The sequence below is a fragment of the Rhagoletis pomonella genome, unplaced genomic scaffold (assembly GCF_013731165.1).
Source record: "Rhagoletis pomonella isolate Grant_MI unplaced genomic scaffold, Rhpom_1.0 Rhpom_scaffold_00012, whole genome shotgun sequence".
In the NCBI taxonomy this organism is placed as follows: Eukaryota; Metazoa; Arthropoda; class Insecta; order Diptera; family Tephritidae; genus Rhagoletis; species Rhagoletis pomonella.
The window spans coordinates 16,973,367-16,990,597 of NW_023458566.1; the positions used below are offsets into that span (position 1 = coordinate 16,973,367).

Here is a 17,231-nt window from a genome sequence, read left to right on the forward strand (position 1 = left end):
CTAAGTTTCAATTCGGAAATTTTAACCCGTCTTAGCAGTTTTTTTGGCCAATTTAGCCGGTCGGCCCAAAAAGTTCTGGCAACACTGCAAGTGTGCCTTACCGAACTTTACCGCAACAAAAAAAGTAGAGAAGTATTCGCTTAAATAGTTTTTGCGCTTTAAGTGAGAGACGTAAAAGTTAAATTTAAATATTTGTCTCTCAAATAATTTAATTGCGTGCACAAATCTGAAAGCATTCATTTAATTGCGAGCATAAGTAGATACTTAAACAAGTTAATAATAACTTTAAAGTGTTCAAAGAAGATGGATATCGAAAATGTCTTCCCACAACTTATTCCCAAGCATTTGACATTTGATACCATCAGCCACTTAAAGCAGCAGCCCTCCCACTTACCTGCGGTTGTTTGGAACTTGTAGGAGAATATTACAACAAAAAACGATGTTGCGTACTTGGCAGCATTCACCAGATGCGGAAAAGCTTCACGCGTGTCACGATAGCGACGAATACACTGAGCGAATCGCCAATAGGCCGGCAAAATAGCGACAACCGGACGCACCATGGAGATGTCCCTAACACAAGTAGTGCCATCTGTTGTTACAAAAACAAATTTTGTTATAATTAGACGAATCCCAATAAGAAGAAGTTTAAATAAATGCGGCAAACTTACCGTTACCCGTCCTGTGCCAGTTGGGATTCTCACCAAAAAAGCAAATAACGAAGGGTATGTCAAGAAAGGCCGGCACAAGACTGTTAAGCTGATCGGCGAGCCAAAAATCCGCGAAGGTCACGAAGAAAAATGGCGCCATGACAACTCGACTAAGCACGCGCACCGCCCAATAGCGCGCCTCATGGTGAAACGTCTTCGTCGGGTTGAGCAGAAATGCAATCATTAGTGTGTAGAGGAAAATGGGTGCCGAATACTGCGGTATGCCTAGTGGATCACAGTAAATGTAGCACAGCACACAAATGGCCCAAATAACGCCAAACACTGAGGCCACTTCCATGATATTCTGCTCAGAGAGATGATTGCGCGGATCCAGCTCGAAGATGAGTACATGATTTACGCCCGACGAACGCCAGCCATAGACATTGACACCCCACAGAAACAGGAATTCGATGATGAGAAAGGGGCCGCGAAACATACGCAAACCGACGCGCCAATCCTTGCCGAAGCCATGAAATATGGCCGACAGTACAACGGTGAGAAAGAGCACAACAAAAGCGCCTGAGAAGAGGCCCACCTTGAAGGTGGTCCATGGACTTTGCTGCTCACCCAGCGGCGGCACACGTAAGCGCTTCATTGCCTTCTGTCGATCGCCGCCCTCAATGTCGTTGGTGAAGGCGCGCTCCGTTTCCTGTATGAGCCGATCGATGTCCTTATTGACATAGAAATGCGCCGCCTCCACATACTCCTCACGCCACCTGACACCATCGCTCACATTCAAGAGCTTATCGTGCTTCTTGAGTATCTTGCGAAAGCCCGTGAAATTCAAATTCTGGTAGTTTTGTAACAAAATCAAACCCAAATAAAATTCACTAAATGCCAATTTGAGATCCTGTATCTTGCGCGCAGGTACATTCTTCTTGCCCAAGGGCGTCTTGGACTTCCAAGCCGGTTGCTTCTTCACAGTGCCCATCTCGAGCGTCTCGCTAAGCTCACTACGGAGATTGCCATATTTGCGTGTAGCCTCCGCCATTTTCTCTGAATAGAAGGTATTTATTTTGGCCAACTCTTTGTCGCAGTAATGGAAAAATTGCTCATCGAATTTAGCAAAGTAACGCGACAGCACCTCCGGATCGACGAGCTCTGCGGAGGGAGCCTGCTCCACGGCCGCATAAAGCATAGCCTTCATTTCCTGTTGTTTGCGGTGAAAGTAAGTGCGCATAAAAAAAATTTGAAATTAAAAGAGAAAGTTTATAAGAATAGAAAGAAGCGTTGCTTTAACATAGCACATGAGTGTTTCTAATTTTCTCGCAGCGTAAAATTGCTTTGCAAACCAGCAAATCGGCCACTGATGTAGACACAATGATAATCTGGGTTTGTGAGTATCTATATACATATATGTCTTAAGTACATAAGCACTCAGTGAAAGTGTAACACTAAGCTCCTACCCCTCCCCGGCTACTTGCAAAAGCTCGCCTTGTTTACATGCATTGTTTGTAAACAAATTTGCCAAAAACATGTGATTTTCACTCTGTTTACATCTCCATCTTCTAAACACTCTGCAACACGTGTCTCTTTGTGGTCATGCGCAGCACACCAAACACTTTTTTGCGCCAAAATATAAGCTCGTCACTTTGACAACTACCTTCTGAGCTTTCATGACGTCACCCACCCCATTGACAGCAGCTGTCATCGACCGCCCACCAGCTGTACCAGTATCTACAATATTTTCACTTTACACTGACCAACATCCGAAAACGCAAATAAGATTCATCCTCCGAAATGCGGCTCATACCTCGTAGTTTATGTATTGTTTTCGCCATTCCGGTGTTATATGTGCGCTCAAGTGTTCGGCAAATTTCATTTTAATGCGCGATTTATATTATTTCACTTTAATTTCACTAAATAATTGAACAGCACTCGTTTTTTCACTGGCAGCATTTTCACGGGCACAGTCAATACGAATACACTTTGACACACAGGCACACACACACACACACACACACGCATTTGAATGAAAAGTGAAATTTGTGGGAAAACATATGGTCGGAAAATGCTTAGCTTTTGTGCTTGCATAGCTTTTCAGTGCCATGCAGCTTTTAGCGAGAAAAATTTAAGCTTATTTTTTAAATGGAATAAGACGAAAATATTTATTTGTATTTATTGGTGCTCAGTGACTAAAACGCCAACTAAATTCGAAAACATTCAAGCATGGATTATTTACGGAAAAATGTCTCACATCATATCGTGCGTTCTAGTTAGGACTGACACACACTCTAAAAAATCTGTTTAAAAATGCGACTATAAATCGAGTATATTTTTGTTTATTTTTAAAATTTTTTGGTAAATTTACACGATAAATATGTATTTTTCTCGTTTACACATTTTCGTGTGTAAAAATACTTTTTGTTAGCGGCTTTACACAATGCTACGGGTGAAATCAAACAGCAGATGTGTATTTTGTAGCTTTTACACACTTTCGTAGTAAATTTACGCACACCACAGCAGCTATATTACACTCTAAAAAGTCGGAAATTTAAACAAACTATTCTTTGAAAAATCGAGCATGTAATTTCGCGAATAATAAGGTAGGAAATCAGTAATCTACCTTTTAGCTAGGAAATCTACAAAAATTTTTTTTAGAGTGCAACTCTGTCTGAGGTTACTCTTAAAGCACACCATGCTTTTTGGAAGATCGTAGGAGGGTCTGCTTTCTCTTTCTGACTGCAGAATATTGCAGACCAAAGCACCAGCAAATTGTTAATAAGGTTTAAGTAAATTAGTAACACTAAAAAACCGACTAGTGGTCTATGTGAGACCTCAGGGATCAGCCCAGCTAACCTCATATTACTGAATGGTCAATAATATATGTTTATCTGTACCCTAAGAAGAAAAACAAGAATATTGAACGACCATCTGCAAGAATTATGAGCCAAAATAAATAGAAGTTAGCGCGGCGATTCATATTGGAAGCATACCAGCGAATTCTGAAGGTCAAAAGAAATGCTCTATTGGCACCCAGAAAAGGGGTATTTTGCCTGAGGTTAGCGCTTGGGTATCTACACTTAATCATAGAGCAGGTGGCGAGAAGACATTCAGTATAGAATCGCAGTCTACAGCGCAATTTTGAAAGGCATCTACAGATACAAAGAGGGCTAGAAAATTTCTGAGGGCACTGGATCGGGTGTCTGTAGTATCAGAGCTAGGACATCGATGACAATTTGAAGGTATCCGAGCACATTTCAAGTTAAAACCATCAGTATGTATGCGGAAATAAAAATTAACAGGAACTATCAAAATCCTCACTGGTAGCCAGCCCCAATTGGCCCTGGGCACTTCCTGGCAATGGGTTCATATATAAAGCCCAAAAATTAAAGAATATTAAGCAGAGCACAGCACCAGGGGTGCTCAAGTGAACTACGCCAAGAGGTTACTGGGTGGGTATAGTTTAAAAGGATTCCAACTGCACTCATTCTTTTATGGCACTCTCTGCTGCTTCTGCGATTCGATTAAAGAGACAACTTTTAACTACCCCCAAAGTATCAACATTTATTTATTAATTTTCATTTTGGGCCGGGATTGAAAAGTATCACTTACATATATACATATGCATATACTTCTATTCTACTTTTCGTAGTTTTGCCAGATATTCCTAATCAATTGTTTCAGTCAGTCGACTCTGTTGCTATCGTTGTACAGCTATGAATGCGTAGTCGAAGGATTTTTTCAGTGTAGCATCATCGTGGATGGATAATCTCCGGCTTTAATTTGAGAAAGTCTCTGAGTTTTTACAAGAAATTATATATAAATTACTCTTATTAATATCTTTTCAGGATTTCATAGTTCTTATAGTCCCACATTTATAATGTCTTTAACTTTTTTTCAAAGTCGCTTGGTTTCGAAAATTTTCTAACCTTTCAAACTTCCACTTTCGCCGGAAAAAGTCATAATCAGAAACACTATTCCATAAAAAAGGGCATTACGGCATAAAAGCTTCCTACTTATAACACTTTTTGCTTATAACCGTTTAGGCGGTTACAGCGCCAAATAAGAGGAAGAAGAAATTTTATTAACTTCCCTCTAAATTGAAGGCGTCAGCTTCTAGAAAACTATTTTCTTTCTACAATCAAATCCTCTTCTGCTCGAGCCTTTATGTACATACATATGAAAGTATTTCCGTATTAATTATCAATATTTTTTACCCAAATATTTAAAATATTTGACAGTGACATTTTTAACCATCTCACCTTTCGTTTCTTTACGCCTCAAATGCTGTTTGCTTTGTTTGTTGCCGAAGGCGTTAACTTACATGTTCGCTACTTTGTATCTTTGTATACCTGACCTTGGTTGAGATCAAATCATTATCTAATATCATTTAGTTATGGTGATCAAATGATCATTTAATAGGGAAGTCACTCAAAATGTAAATATGTATTCAATACTCTATAGTAAGTTATTGCTTTGATTGCATATCATTAGAAATGTAAACAAACCCAACCAGCGGCTGTCATAGCAAATAAATACAAAATTTACCTTCGCGCCGAACTTCATACAACCATAAACACGTTACTGTTTAGTAAAAATGCGCTCTGTGACTACTACAGCAAACGGTGAGCGAATGAACGTGCCGACCACCTGAATGCATTGAAAGCTGCAGCAATGCGGGTAGCCATTGGGCGCTCAGTGTTATCGAGTTTCTAGAATGCTTCAATAACTGGCGATTAGGTGATTGCCCCTTAACAAAACCGTTGTTGGTTTTTTCAGTAGAGAGAGTATATATAATTATTCGCGAAAGCTCAACCGCGCAATAGCCACCGCAACAGTAAGCTCTACTAACCAGAGACATAACTATTATAAGAGAAAAAACTAAAAGTCAATCAATAATTATTATATTAAGATAAATATTTTTCGAGTCATCTATAATTATTGATCAAGGACTTATATTATAACAGTTCTTTCATAATAATTATGTGTGTGAAAATTTTTTTAAGTCATCCACAACTATTGCTTTAAGACTTATATAATAAAAGTCTTTTCATTATAATTATCAGTGAGATAAATATTTTTAAGTCTTCAAAGACTTTTATTTTTAGACTTATGTATATTATAAAAGTCTATTCATAATAATTATGAGTGCGAAAAAATTTTGTAACGCTTAAAAGACGGGGCTAGTTAGGGGCCAGCTCGGACCTAGTTGGGGAGTAGTTTGGGATCAGTTCGGACCAGTTCAGGACTATATATACATACTTAATATAGGCCCTAACCTGTCCTAAACTACTCCGCAACAAGTTTTAAACTGTTCCCGAACTTGTCCCCAACTAGTCCCGAAATTGCCACAAACTAATCCCGAAATGGTCCTGACCAAGCCCCGTCTTTTAAGACTTAAACAAATTTTTGAAGTCTTAAGATAATAGTTATCGATGACTTAAAAAAAATTTCTCACACATTTTCAAATTACTAACTGTAACTGAGCTAATTATGTTGCTCATGGAACTTTTTGCAGTGATTTCAATATTTCAGTCAAACTCCTCTTTTTTGCATAACAGAGAAACTGAAACGGCGGTTTAATGTGCTAGAGATGTCAGTTTTCAAAGAACATCAATGCAACGATACATCGACTATTTATACAACGATATTTTTCCGACATCCCTACGTGGGAGAGCAAGCGCGATCGAGCGCGGAAAGAACTCGTCTCAGTGGAAGCGAATGGCGCTCAGTCATGCATAACTTAAGTACTCCTACATATACAGATAGTCAACCGGAAAGTGTGCTCAACGCTCGGAAGCGAGTCGATATACCGATTTTAATTGAAAATTCAAAACATGTTTTACTCATTTTGCCGTTTGATCTATTTTCAAAGCGTCGCCAATGTCTTCATATGCATATTTGTATGTATGTATATACATATGTTTGTATGTATGACATACATTGTATCTATATGTATGTATGTATATATTTAGCATAGATTTTTTTTGTAGGTCGTCTGTCGATGCGCATTGTTTTACCATTTTTTGGTGTTTGTTTAATGCGTCGTTGCCTTTTCGATTTTTAATTCAGCCTTTGGTTATTTATTGATTACTGTGATGGCGCAGCGCGACGCGTCTGCCGTTGCCGATGTCGGCGACCTCGCCGCAATCGATTTTGATTTTGATTTTGGCTTTGGCTTCTGTTTCTACTTCTTTGACGATAGCATATCGTATGCCCGCCCGTATTATGTGCAGTGTATTTTATTGAGCTCATTTGAATCGAACGCATTTGCATTGCATTAATCAAAAGCGAATTTGTCAGTTCAGTTCTTGCGCGAGTCCGGCGCGCGATCGTGCGTGCAAATCATTGCAATAATAGATATTAAGCCGCGTGATCTTAACAAATCGTGGTCTCTTTTTTGTATTCGAACAGTAACAAAAAAAAAAAAAAGTACCCACAAAATATGTGTGTATGTATGTAAATGAACTACACATGGCTACACATGTTTCTTCGTTAATCTTTATTAGATTAGATTTCAGCGCTATTGGCGCGCTTTGTTGATAAGTGCACACCAGTGCTCTGGCCATCGTCTAAAGTCGAACAGTTGAGCGCATCGCAATGGTTTCGGTTGTACATAGTTCGAATTTATTTACTCTATTCAACATACAAATAAATAAGGCATAAATATGAGACATTTTCACTGTAAACATTTCATGCAATTTAATACATAGTGGAATTGAGAATTCCATTAGATTGCGGACGAATGTTATTAGTATAGGCGGTGCGCTACAAGCCCCCAGTACATTTTTGGCGTTGCAGCGGTACGGATCCGTAAAGCGGAAGTGCAGTGAAATTTTTGTAAGCGTTTTAGAGTAATTCAACGAAACTAAACGCGTTTCAACCGCTAATCGAATAAACTATGTATGTCAATTGAATTTTTTATTTTGAAAATTTTAGTTTTATGACAAATACATAGATAAATAAAACAAACTTAATCAAAAATGCCAGCCAAAGTACAAACACCCACGCAAACACAAATTGATGAACTGCGAAATTTATTCAACAAAAAATATGAACAAAACCCACCAGAAGGTAAGCAACAGCAACAGCAACAACAACAACAGTGTCGCTAGTTAGTAAATGCAAAGTTAATTATGATAGAATTTCATGAGTAGTGCGCCTTGTGAAAAGTGAATGGAGGTATGAATGTGGTATCCAGGAAATTGAACGTTTCACATTAAGTAGATACGAATTGCATTCAAGTTCAGTAAATCCGTTGATTTTTAATTGTACAACATTGTTGGCCTTTGATTGTGTTACGACATAAAAGAAACAATATAACAATAAATCATAAAGAATTGAGTGCTTTTGTTGTAAATGAATTTTAAGTGATTTAAAAAAATTAATATGACAATACATATTGTATGGCACGCCTTGCATTTGGCAAAAATTTTGCAGGAATTTCGTATGACACGACAAAATGTGATAACATTTTTTTTAAATTTCACTCAATATCTCGGAAACTAAAAGAGACATCCAAAACGGGTAACGCCATCTGAAAGATCTTGATTAATTTAATATGACTGCATTATTAGCTCAATTTGACCCAATTTGGCCCAATTTTCACATACGACATTTATTTATCCGCGCGACATACATACATACATACTTCTACACATTCATATGCGTATTTAATCCAAGAATGACCTCTTAAATGTGTCATGAATGTTATTATTATTAGTTTTATAATTTACTACCTAAAAACTAGTCTTAATAGTTTTCGGCAAATGTTTTTGTTTTGTTAATCTACTCAAAGTTGTCAACCGTTTCGAAAGTCTTTAAAAGCATTATAAAAAATTTAAAACTTCGTAAAATCGTATTTATTGAAATCGAAGTTCAAGTTCATTTATTTCTATACAGCTACTTGTTTGTGTCATTTCACAAAATAAAAATTTACTGCTACTAAGTAATTACCTGCTATAAATGTACATATGTATGTACAAACAAGCATACATACACGTGCGTAATGTAGAAAAATGTCGCGCTATTTAACTGCACAGTGGTCTGGTGCTGCAGAAATATAAGCGTGAAATGTGATTCCAATTTTGATAATTTTTATAATTTTTCAAAAAAAAAAATATAAGAGTTTGGAGGTTTAAAGTATATTCGGCTTTTGTAAAAGTACCGCTGCGTCAAAGTGAAAAGAAGAGGAAAAATGTGGAAAGCTTGCAAAATTGGCTGGCATATTTTTAGGTTTTGCCAACTACCAAACTGCCTAAGTATCAAAATTGCAAAGATTTACTGATTTCAATGTTATTGTGTACTTTGAACATATATACTAGCAATATAGAGGTATACATGTATGTACATATAAATATAATAAGCATACCTATTTTGATTTAAACTAATTTTAATTTTTAGTAATAAAAATGTTTTTCTCTGTTTTTTACGAGAGACACATAGTACACATATTTTTTAATAAAAAGCAAGCAAAACTAAGCAATAATACTTTGAACAAGGGACTCGATAGGTTTTTATGTCCCTGAAGCAAAATTTGCCTAATAATTTTGATATTTAAACATCTTTCCTCCCGGTATGAGCAAAATTACGATACGTAAACCGTTCTAGCAACATTGCTCGTTGACTCGTCGGGACTAGTATAAGACTTTTCCGGAAAATAGCGAGCATAAAGCTCTAAATCAATTAAAAGAACCAAATTTTTTTTATTTTTGTCTTATAAATAAATTTTTTTAAATCACGAGGAAGTCATATTCTATGATGAGAGGGGACTCTTACAGTTTCTTTGAAAAAGCAGCGCAGTAATATTTTACTATGTCTTTTAGCTTTGAAAATCGAAAAGTACACAACCTTCATTTACAGTCTCTAAGAAAAAGTAAAAACTAAAGAAACTACAAATTCTAAAATGTTCTGATAATTTCCTTATGGGTAGTTTTTTTCTTTTGTGGAAGCATGTTTCACTTGGTCCTCATGGAGTTGAGCTAATCGAATGTGCATTTTTTAGATTTTTAGTTTTTGGTGGATTACGTACCAGTATTTAAAGTAGTTTCATGTCCACTAACACCACAGTGCAAAATCTTTTTATATTCTGAAAAAAATAGCATCAAATGTTAACTCTTCTTCCAAAAGTCGCTATCATACTTATTTATAATCTTTCAAAAGTATACATCTTCTGATGAACTTAGAAAACGGCTTTAAGTCGTATAAACTGTTAATATAATCTTATGTCATGTTGTGTTATGTTACAATTTAATAGGGCTCTTATTTATCCAAATTTTCAGGTAATAATAAAAAAGATTCAATTTAAATGTTACTTGTTGTCGTAGTCGTTTTTTCAAATTTATGGCGTTCTATTATAAAATCACCCAAGTGCAACTACTCATATGTATTTGTCCACTATGCAGCTTAATATAATCGATCAAAGACTTTCAGTTTTCATATTAAATTTGACAAAAGAAAAATCATTTTTAACTGAAATTTCTTTCGTGAAACTGTGCAATGATCCAGCTACCAATTTTTTTTCCTATACATAAATAAACCATTTGAAATCACTGGCTAACACCACAGTGCGGCAGTCTGCAGCTGATTGTAGTTGAAACAGCTGATACTGACTAAGTTTAATTTCAGTTGCTTGCCAGGTAAGCAAATTATTCGAAAAATTAACATTACACATTAAAAAACAAAAAAATCAATCTACGGCCAAAGTTCGTTTGTGGGCGTAAGTTTTCAATCGTGTTTTAAGTTTTTGACTAAACATATTGAGTAAACTCTAGTACACATATCTACATATGTACATACGTAGTGTAGACACACTACATTATGTACATACATACATACATATTATAAAAATATACATTCATACAGACACACCTTCGTAAGAAAACACCTGGTAGATAAAAAAAAAAGCATTTTGATAATTCGTTGTACTTGAGGGCCATATTTCTACACTCCTCACTAATTCAATTTTGAATTCACAAAAAGTTAGCTGGACTTCATCACTGAAGAATATAGAAGCAATAAAACCAATTTAGTTAGTATGCAATCATTTGGCTTTTCTACAAAACTCTATATGTATGTAATACATACGCATGTGTGTATGTGCATAGCTTTTTTTAACCCCAACTGAGACTTCTATTAAAATTTAAGGTTAAAAAAGTCTAAATAAGAATGTATGTACATAAATGTGCTCGTAACTACATACATACATACATATGTATATTGATTCATTTGAAATAAATTACCAGTCATTGGTCGCGGCGTTCCTAATGTTGACATACTTATACACAAATGTATTTATATCATCATTTATATATGTACATACATATGTATATACGCTAGAGGTTCACGCCGACAGGCTTAACGGCGGCGGCGTGGTCAAATACAAAGATAATCGGCGGCGGCGGCGGCGACGCCCACAAGGTAGATTCCAAAGAGCCATGAGGCTACTAATCTTATCCTGTCATCTTGTCAGCGTTAGCCATTCGCCATGCCAATTCAGATTTTAACTCTATTCAAATCATTCCTGAATTAGTTTTAAAATTAAATATTTTTACTTCCTACTTGAATGATGGATGGGCGAACAAGAGAACAGATCCGTATGTACTATTTAAATTTTAAGAAATAAAAAAATTAAGTTATTGGAGTAATTTATGCCGCTATTAATACATTTTTGTAATAATCTTATCTACCGTTATGTTAAGTTACGTAGTTCTTACGATCTTTTGCGGGTTGTAGATTGAAAACTAGATTCGTCTACTTTTTACCAACATTTTAACCCATCAACTCCCACCAGATCGGGCCTTTTTGACCCACTGCCTAAAAAATGGCTTATAGATGGTTAAAATTTCTCTAAAATATTAAACGTCAAATTTTTCTTAGGATAACCGAATGTAATGGAAAATAATACAAATTTTCACCAAAAAGGGGGAAACATTGCGATGCGATGGAGCAAAACCTTCCTAGGTTTTGGCCAACACTTATGAATGCTAACGTCTGTGAGACCCCAGAATAAAATAACTGACGATTGTAAATATTAGCAAACAAAGGTTTTGCTTTTTATTAAAAATCTGTTAAAAAAATATTCAACTCTTTATTAAAGAAAAAAATACACAAGAAAATAAACTTTGTTTTTGTTTTATCTCCAATAATTGAGGAGTTAGATGCAATAAGGGCGCTTCTGTTAAAACTACTTTCTAATGCCGATTTCGTTTCTATCGAAAAATGCAACCTTCTGTTGTAGTATTGAAAAAAAATGTTTGACTACTGCGGAAAAAATCGTCGGGTTACAAGTGTTTAACTGTAATAAACGCTTTCCTATGTTTTTTCTGAGTTTCGCTTTTTTTTTAGAAACATAAAGGAGTTCATATTCCAATGCAGTGGTCCAAATTAGTTAAAAAAAAAATTAATTTAAAAAAGTATTTTTCATTTCGTAAAATAGCGCTATTTATACGAGTTTAGTTCCTTCAAACGATTTATTTCAATGCGCATATGTACATCATGAAAATTACGTACAAAATTCCTTAGGCGCCGACGGCGCTCCGATATTTTCGTAACTCGGCGGCGGCGGCGGCGGCGGTGACGTGGCTCGGCGGCGTAAACCTCTAATAAACAATACACAAAAGTTAAATACAACTAATTTATGAAAAAATCGTCTGACCCTCTAAACGTTCGACTGATCTCTAACACATTTTACATCGGTCACGCGTTGAATACACGTCTATGTTTTCAATTATTTTTAAGTGTAAATCGACTTATGCTTTTAAATTCACGGGTGTGCCATTAAACCGTAATATCATTTTGATTTTATGCACGTGAAATGTTGTTTTGATGGATTTTTGCGTGATAGGTTGTGTACTTTAAACCAACCACTTCGCTTTTTCTTCATTGCGCAGTGCAAGGGTTAAGCAAGACTTAGCGAATATCCCTAACATAAAATATGTGCACACTAAGGTGGTAAAAAAACAGTAAAGTCGGAATTGTATGCTAAAGTATACCCATATTTTTTTATTTTGCAATCAAAAAATATTTAGAGGTCACTCAAAGAGCTTAAAGTTTTCCTTGTATTTTTATATGGGAAATAAACAACTTTTTGTAGAAATGGTAAAGAGCTCTTGAAAATCAATATTTTTCGATCGGAAAACTCTGGTTCTCTTCAAGAGACTTTCAATAATAACAACCAACTGCTTATTCGACTAGTTTTTAATACTAACGATTTTTTATTGGTCCGCCCAATGCATTTTTTGGGGTTTTTATGGATTTTTGGCGGACCTATAAATTATAGTTGCGATGAAAAACTGGTTAAATAAACACTTGGGTATTATTGTTGGGAATCTCCTGCAGATAAACAGAGTTTTCTGGTAAAAAAATTTTGATTTTTAACTATTCTATACAATTTCTACGAAAATACATGGAAAAGTTTAGGCGCTTTGAGCGACCTCTAAATATATTTTGATTTCAAAACAAAATAAAAAAATCGATATATTTTGTTTCGGTATAGAACAATCCTAGGGGGTGAGAGCTTAAAAATACCGGCTTTACTTTTTCGCATGCACCACCCTAGTGCACACATTTGTTTAACAACAAGTTAATCCCTATTCTACTATTCCATTTCTCGCACAATTTACCACCTTAGAGGTCCCAGTGCTTAAAGCTCATAATGATAATAATACTATAGGTACCATTCTTCTTTTCATTTCAGTGCCTTTCCATTGGAACGATCTCGATCGAATTCGCAATGCAGACAGTATTTGGCTAAGACGCTTTCTTGAAATGTACGATTTGGAAATGCAAGTCGCCTTAAATAAACTATGGGAAACTTGTATATGGCGGCAGGAGTATGGAGCTTACGATTTAAATGAAAATAATTTGGTTAAGGAATATCTGCACGATGGCGTCGTATTTGCGCACAACAAAGATGTGGATGGCAAGACATTGCTCATCTTTCGCACAAAGCTGCATGTGAAGGGCACAAAGGACATGGATGAAGTAATACGCGTTGTGGTCTATTGGATCGAACGCATACATCGCGAAACGAATATGGATAAAATGACGATTTTCTTCGATATGGCCGGCACCGGTGTGTCCGGCATGGATCTGGACTTTGTTAAGCGAATTATTGAAACATTCAAAATGTACTATCCGAATACATTAAATTATATACTCGTTTTCGAAATGGCTTGGATGCTGAATGGTAAGTTAATTCCTTTTTATATTTCGAATTGAAAAATTTTAATTTCTTCGTCACAGCTGCGTTTAAAATCATAAAGGGTTTCCTACCAGCCAAAGCGCTGGAAATTCTCAAAATGATATCGAAAAAGGATATTACTCAGTACGTGGACAAAAAGAATTGCCTTGCCAGCTGGGGAGGCAACGACCTTTATGAGTTCAAATTTGTGCCTGAAAAAGCGCAGAGGCCAACAGCATTAACTGTGATAAGTAATGGAACACTGCCAAAGAAGGCACCACGCACGCCAGAATCACCGAGCAACAATGAAAAGAAGGTGAGTAAGAACCTAATTTTTATTGTTAAAAGCTAATATAACTATATGCACTTATGTACATCTTCTTCTTCTTTATTGGCACTGTAACCACCTAAGCGATTTTGGCCGAGTCCAAAACAGCACGCCAGTCATTTCACTTATGTACATACATATGTACATATGTATTAAATGCAAACGGGCTAAATGCCAACCAATGCCTGTCAAAATATTTTGGTCACTATATGCGCGTGTTTGTAAACAAATACGTACAGACATACATATGTACACTATCAGACAAATTTAAGTGCACACCTTGTTCTAATATAATATTCACAATTATTTTCATCAACAATAACGTAAGCGACATTTTTTTTCAATCTTTTATTTTTGATGCAGAAATATTCCTCGAGCATCTAGATGTATTTCTGCATCGAAAGGAAAATTTTGAAAAAAAATGGCGTTTACGTTATTTTGGCGGTTAGGGCTCGATATGTATGTAGTGATTGGCCGAGCTTCTCCTCCGATTTGTGGCGTGCGCCTTGATGTTGTCACACAAAGCGGAGGCACCTGCAGTTTTACGCCGGCTCCGAACGGCGATTGTATACTTATGAGAAGCTCTGTTTTTCATTGCAGAAATACACTCGTAGGTTTGCCATTGCCTGCCGAAGGGCGACCGCCGTTAAAAAAAAAAAACCTAGTTTTTGATGTTGGGTTAAACCGGGCTTGAACCCAGACCCTGCGGAGTGGAAGCGCGCACTGCTATAATATAAACCACAAAAAATCAATGTTTCACACTCTATATAAAGTTTAAAAAAATTCAAAAAAAATAAAATTTATTAAGAATTTCTAGAAAATTTTCAAGCATGCAGTTCGTTAACACACTCAATTTTTTTGCGGAGGGTGTTGCTGGTTTCTTCCATATAAAAAAGAATTGTTTTTATTCGTTATATGGAGGCAAAGGCGACAAAAAAAATTTCTAAAAAATCAACGGTAACTTTAAGCGACTTGAAACGTGCACTTTATTTCACTAAAATTTAATGGGCTACAAAGCTGCATAAATACTCGAATTTTTGTATAAATAGTTGAAAATTTTTGGAATTTTTGTGAACTTTACATAAGGTGTGAAACTTTGATTTATATGGTTTATATTATATAATGAACTATATTTTCATAAATAATTGTAAATAATATAGTATATTAGAACAAGGTGTGCACTTTAATTTGCTGATAGTGTAAGTACATTACGCATTGATGTGGATATGTATTTAACAAACTATGTACAAAGTAGTCATTCATTTATGATACCAAAAGGAGGCATACTTTTAGGAAGATTAGTTTACATCATTAGTGAACTTTGCTGCTGGGTGGTAGGAAATAGTTGTGCCAAAGAAATTATACCGGTTGCCAAAATTTGTATCAAATTTTCTTTTTATAGTATTTAATTGGAATTTTTCTCCTATATCCCAACGTGACCAACCACGGGAATACTAATCACTAACTTTCTTTCAATATGTGCAAGTAAATTATTTTTCAGATGTCATTAAAGTTATTTATACAAAGTATAAATCTGAGTCTGATGAATACCTGAACAGCTTAGATCTATCTAATCTACCTAAATATCGCGCACAGTATTTAAAAGCGTATTAATTCAAAATTTTTAAATTTTGTAATTTTTTATATATGTATACCAAAAAATGTTGACAGACCGCATATTTACCTTCTGGCAAAGGCTTGACCAAGATTCTGTTGTATTTATTTTTCCTTTCTCTGTATGGATAAAATGTATTTAGAATTCTGACAAACGGGGAGTTCTGAGTTAATATGCTTTGTGTAACATGTGTTTGTAACATTTGGATCTGTCCGGAAAATGTCTATTTTTGAGTAAAGCTTTATGTATACGAATATGAAAACCCAAGCGGACCATAAACGATAACGATTTTTCCTGATTTATCGACCCCAGCACCGTCAATCGGATTCAGACCAACTCATAAAACCGCGCAAGCAGGCTCAAAACAACTTAAACAATTTTAAAATCAATCGGATAAATGGTCTCGGAACATATAAGTTACAATCAAGCACACGGTCACGCAAATTAACACGTTTATATATAAAAAATAAATGGAAACTGAAAGTAAAGGTAATTAAATCACCTGGAATTTAGTTGATGCTGGTATTTGCCATCAAACCATCAAACTCTAGCTAAAGCCATATTTCTTAAACATATGTACATATGTATATACACCATACTTAGAAGAGCTTTTAACCGTTATGTTCAGGCAAGCAATTGTATCAGATTGTCGGTGTCACCGTTTATATCTAAAGTTGAATTTAAGTACACCTTATGTATTTATGTATAGCACGAAAAAATATATACGTAAATTGTTCATGGAATCCTAAGCACTATTATGTACATATGTAGTTATCTCCCGCTTTCGCACTCATACTTCTTACATATTTTGTAACTAAATAATGCGCCGCTGTCACACTCCTACAACGCATTATTGTTCAAAGGCTCACTGCTTACTTTTTATATGAATTTTCTTACCCTCAATCCATTTAAGTCGTATTATTTCCATGCCAGTTCACACTTGCTTTGTTCCTCACGCTTCCCAGACAGGGTTCGGTAATTTGAGAGTAAAAAAATATTACTCACTCAAAAGTACAAATGTATGCCGAAGTGCCTATGGCGTGAGAAACGCAAAAACCACATTTCGTGCCAGAATCGATAAATCAGCTGATTCAAGTGTTTTTATTGTTGTGACCAGGAACCCTAATCACTATGAATAAAATAACTTAGATCAACCTTTAATCGTTAATTTATGATTTTTATATTCTCACTAAAAATTATAATTAATATTGAGTTTTATTTATTCGCTCAACGGAAAATATTTAATTAGTATTTGATTTTTATTTTTCGCTCTCAGAGATAATAATTATTATTGACTTGTATTTTTCCACCTAAAAATTATGTTCATTTAAAAGGCCATACAGACGCATACAGCTGAAAAATTTAACTGCAAAATTTTGAGACGTATCCCTTTTATTAGAGTGTCGCTACTTCTGAAAAGAATAAGTCGGAAATCGCGTTAATATAGCTTTGGAA

General features: G+C 35.5%; 2 protein-coding genes across 2 annotated transcripts in view; one reads left to right on the forward strand and one right to left on the reverse strand.

The window, feature by feature from the left end:
• Window positions 1–403: 403 nt before the first annotated feature.
• Window positions 404–2,640, reverse strand: LOC118747473 (xenotropic and polytropic retrovirus receptor 1; the record flags this gene model as incomplete). The annotated part of the gene is given in 3 exon segments (XM_036481524.1): window positions 404–589; window positions 669–1,857; window positions 2,461–2,640. Coding segments are annotated over 3 exon segments (1,444 nt in total), but the record flags the coding sequence as incomplete, so codon positions are not given.
• A 4,978-nt stretch (window positions 2,641–7,618) lies between these two features.
• LOC118747952 (motile sperm domain-containing protein 2-like) overlaps window positions 7,619–17,231 on the forward strand; it is an 18,994-nt gene continuing 9,381 nt past the window's right edge. Inside the window, exons 1-3 of the mRNA XM_036482189.1 lie at window positions 7,619–7,724; window positions 13,348–13,839; window positions 13,896–14,149. Of these exons, the coding sequence (XP_036338082.1) occupies window positions 7,634–7,724; window positions 13,348–13,839; window positions 13,896–14,149 (837 nt within the window). The 5' untranslated portion in view covers window positions 7,619–7,633. The remainder of the gene's footprint in view (window positions 7,725–13,347; window positions 13,840–13,895; window positions 14,150–17,231) is intronic.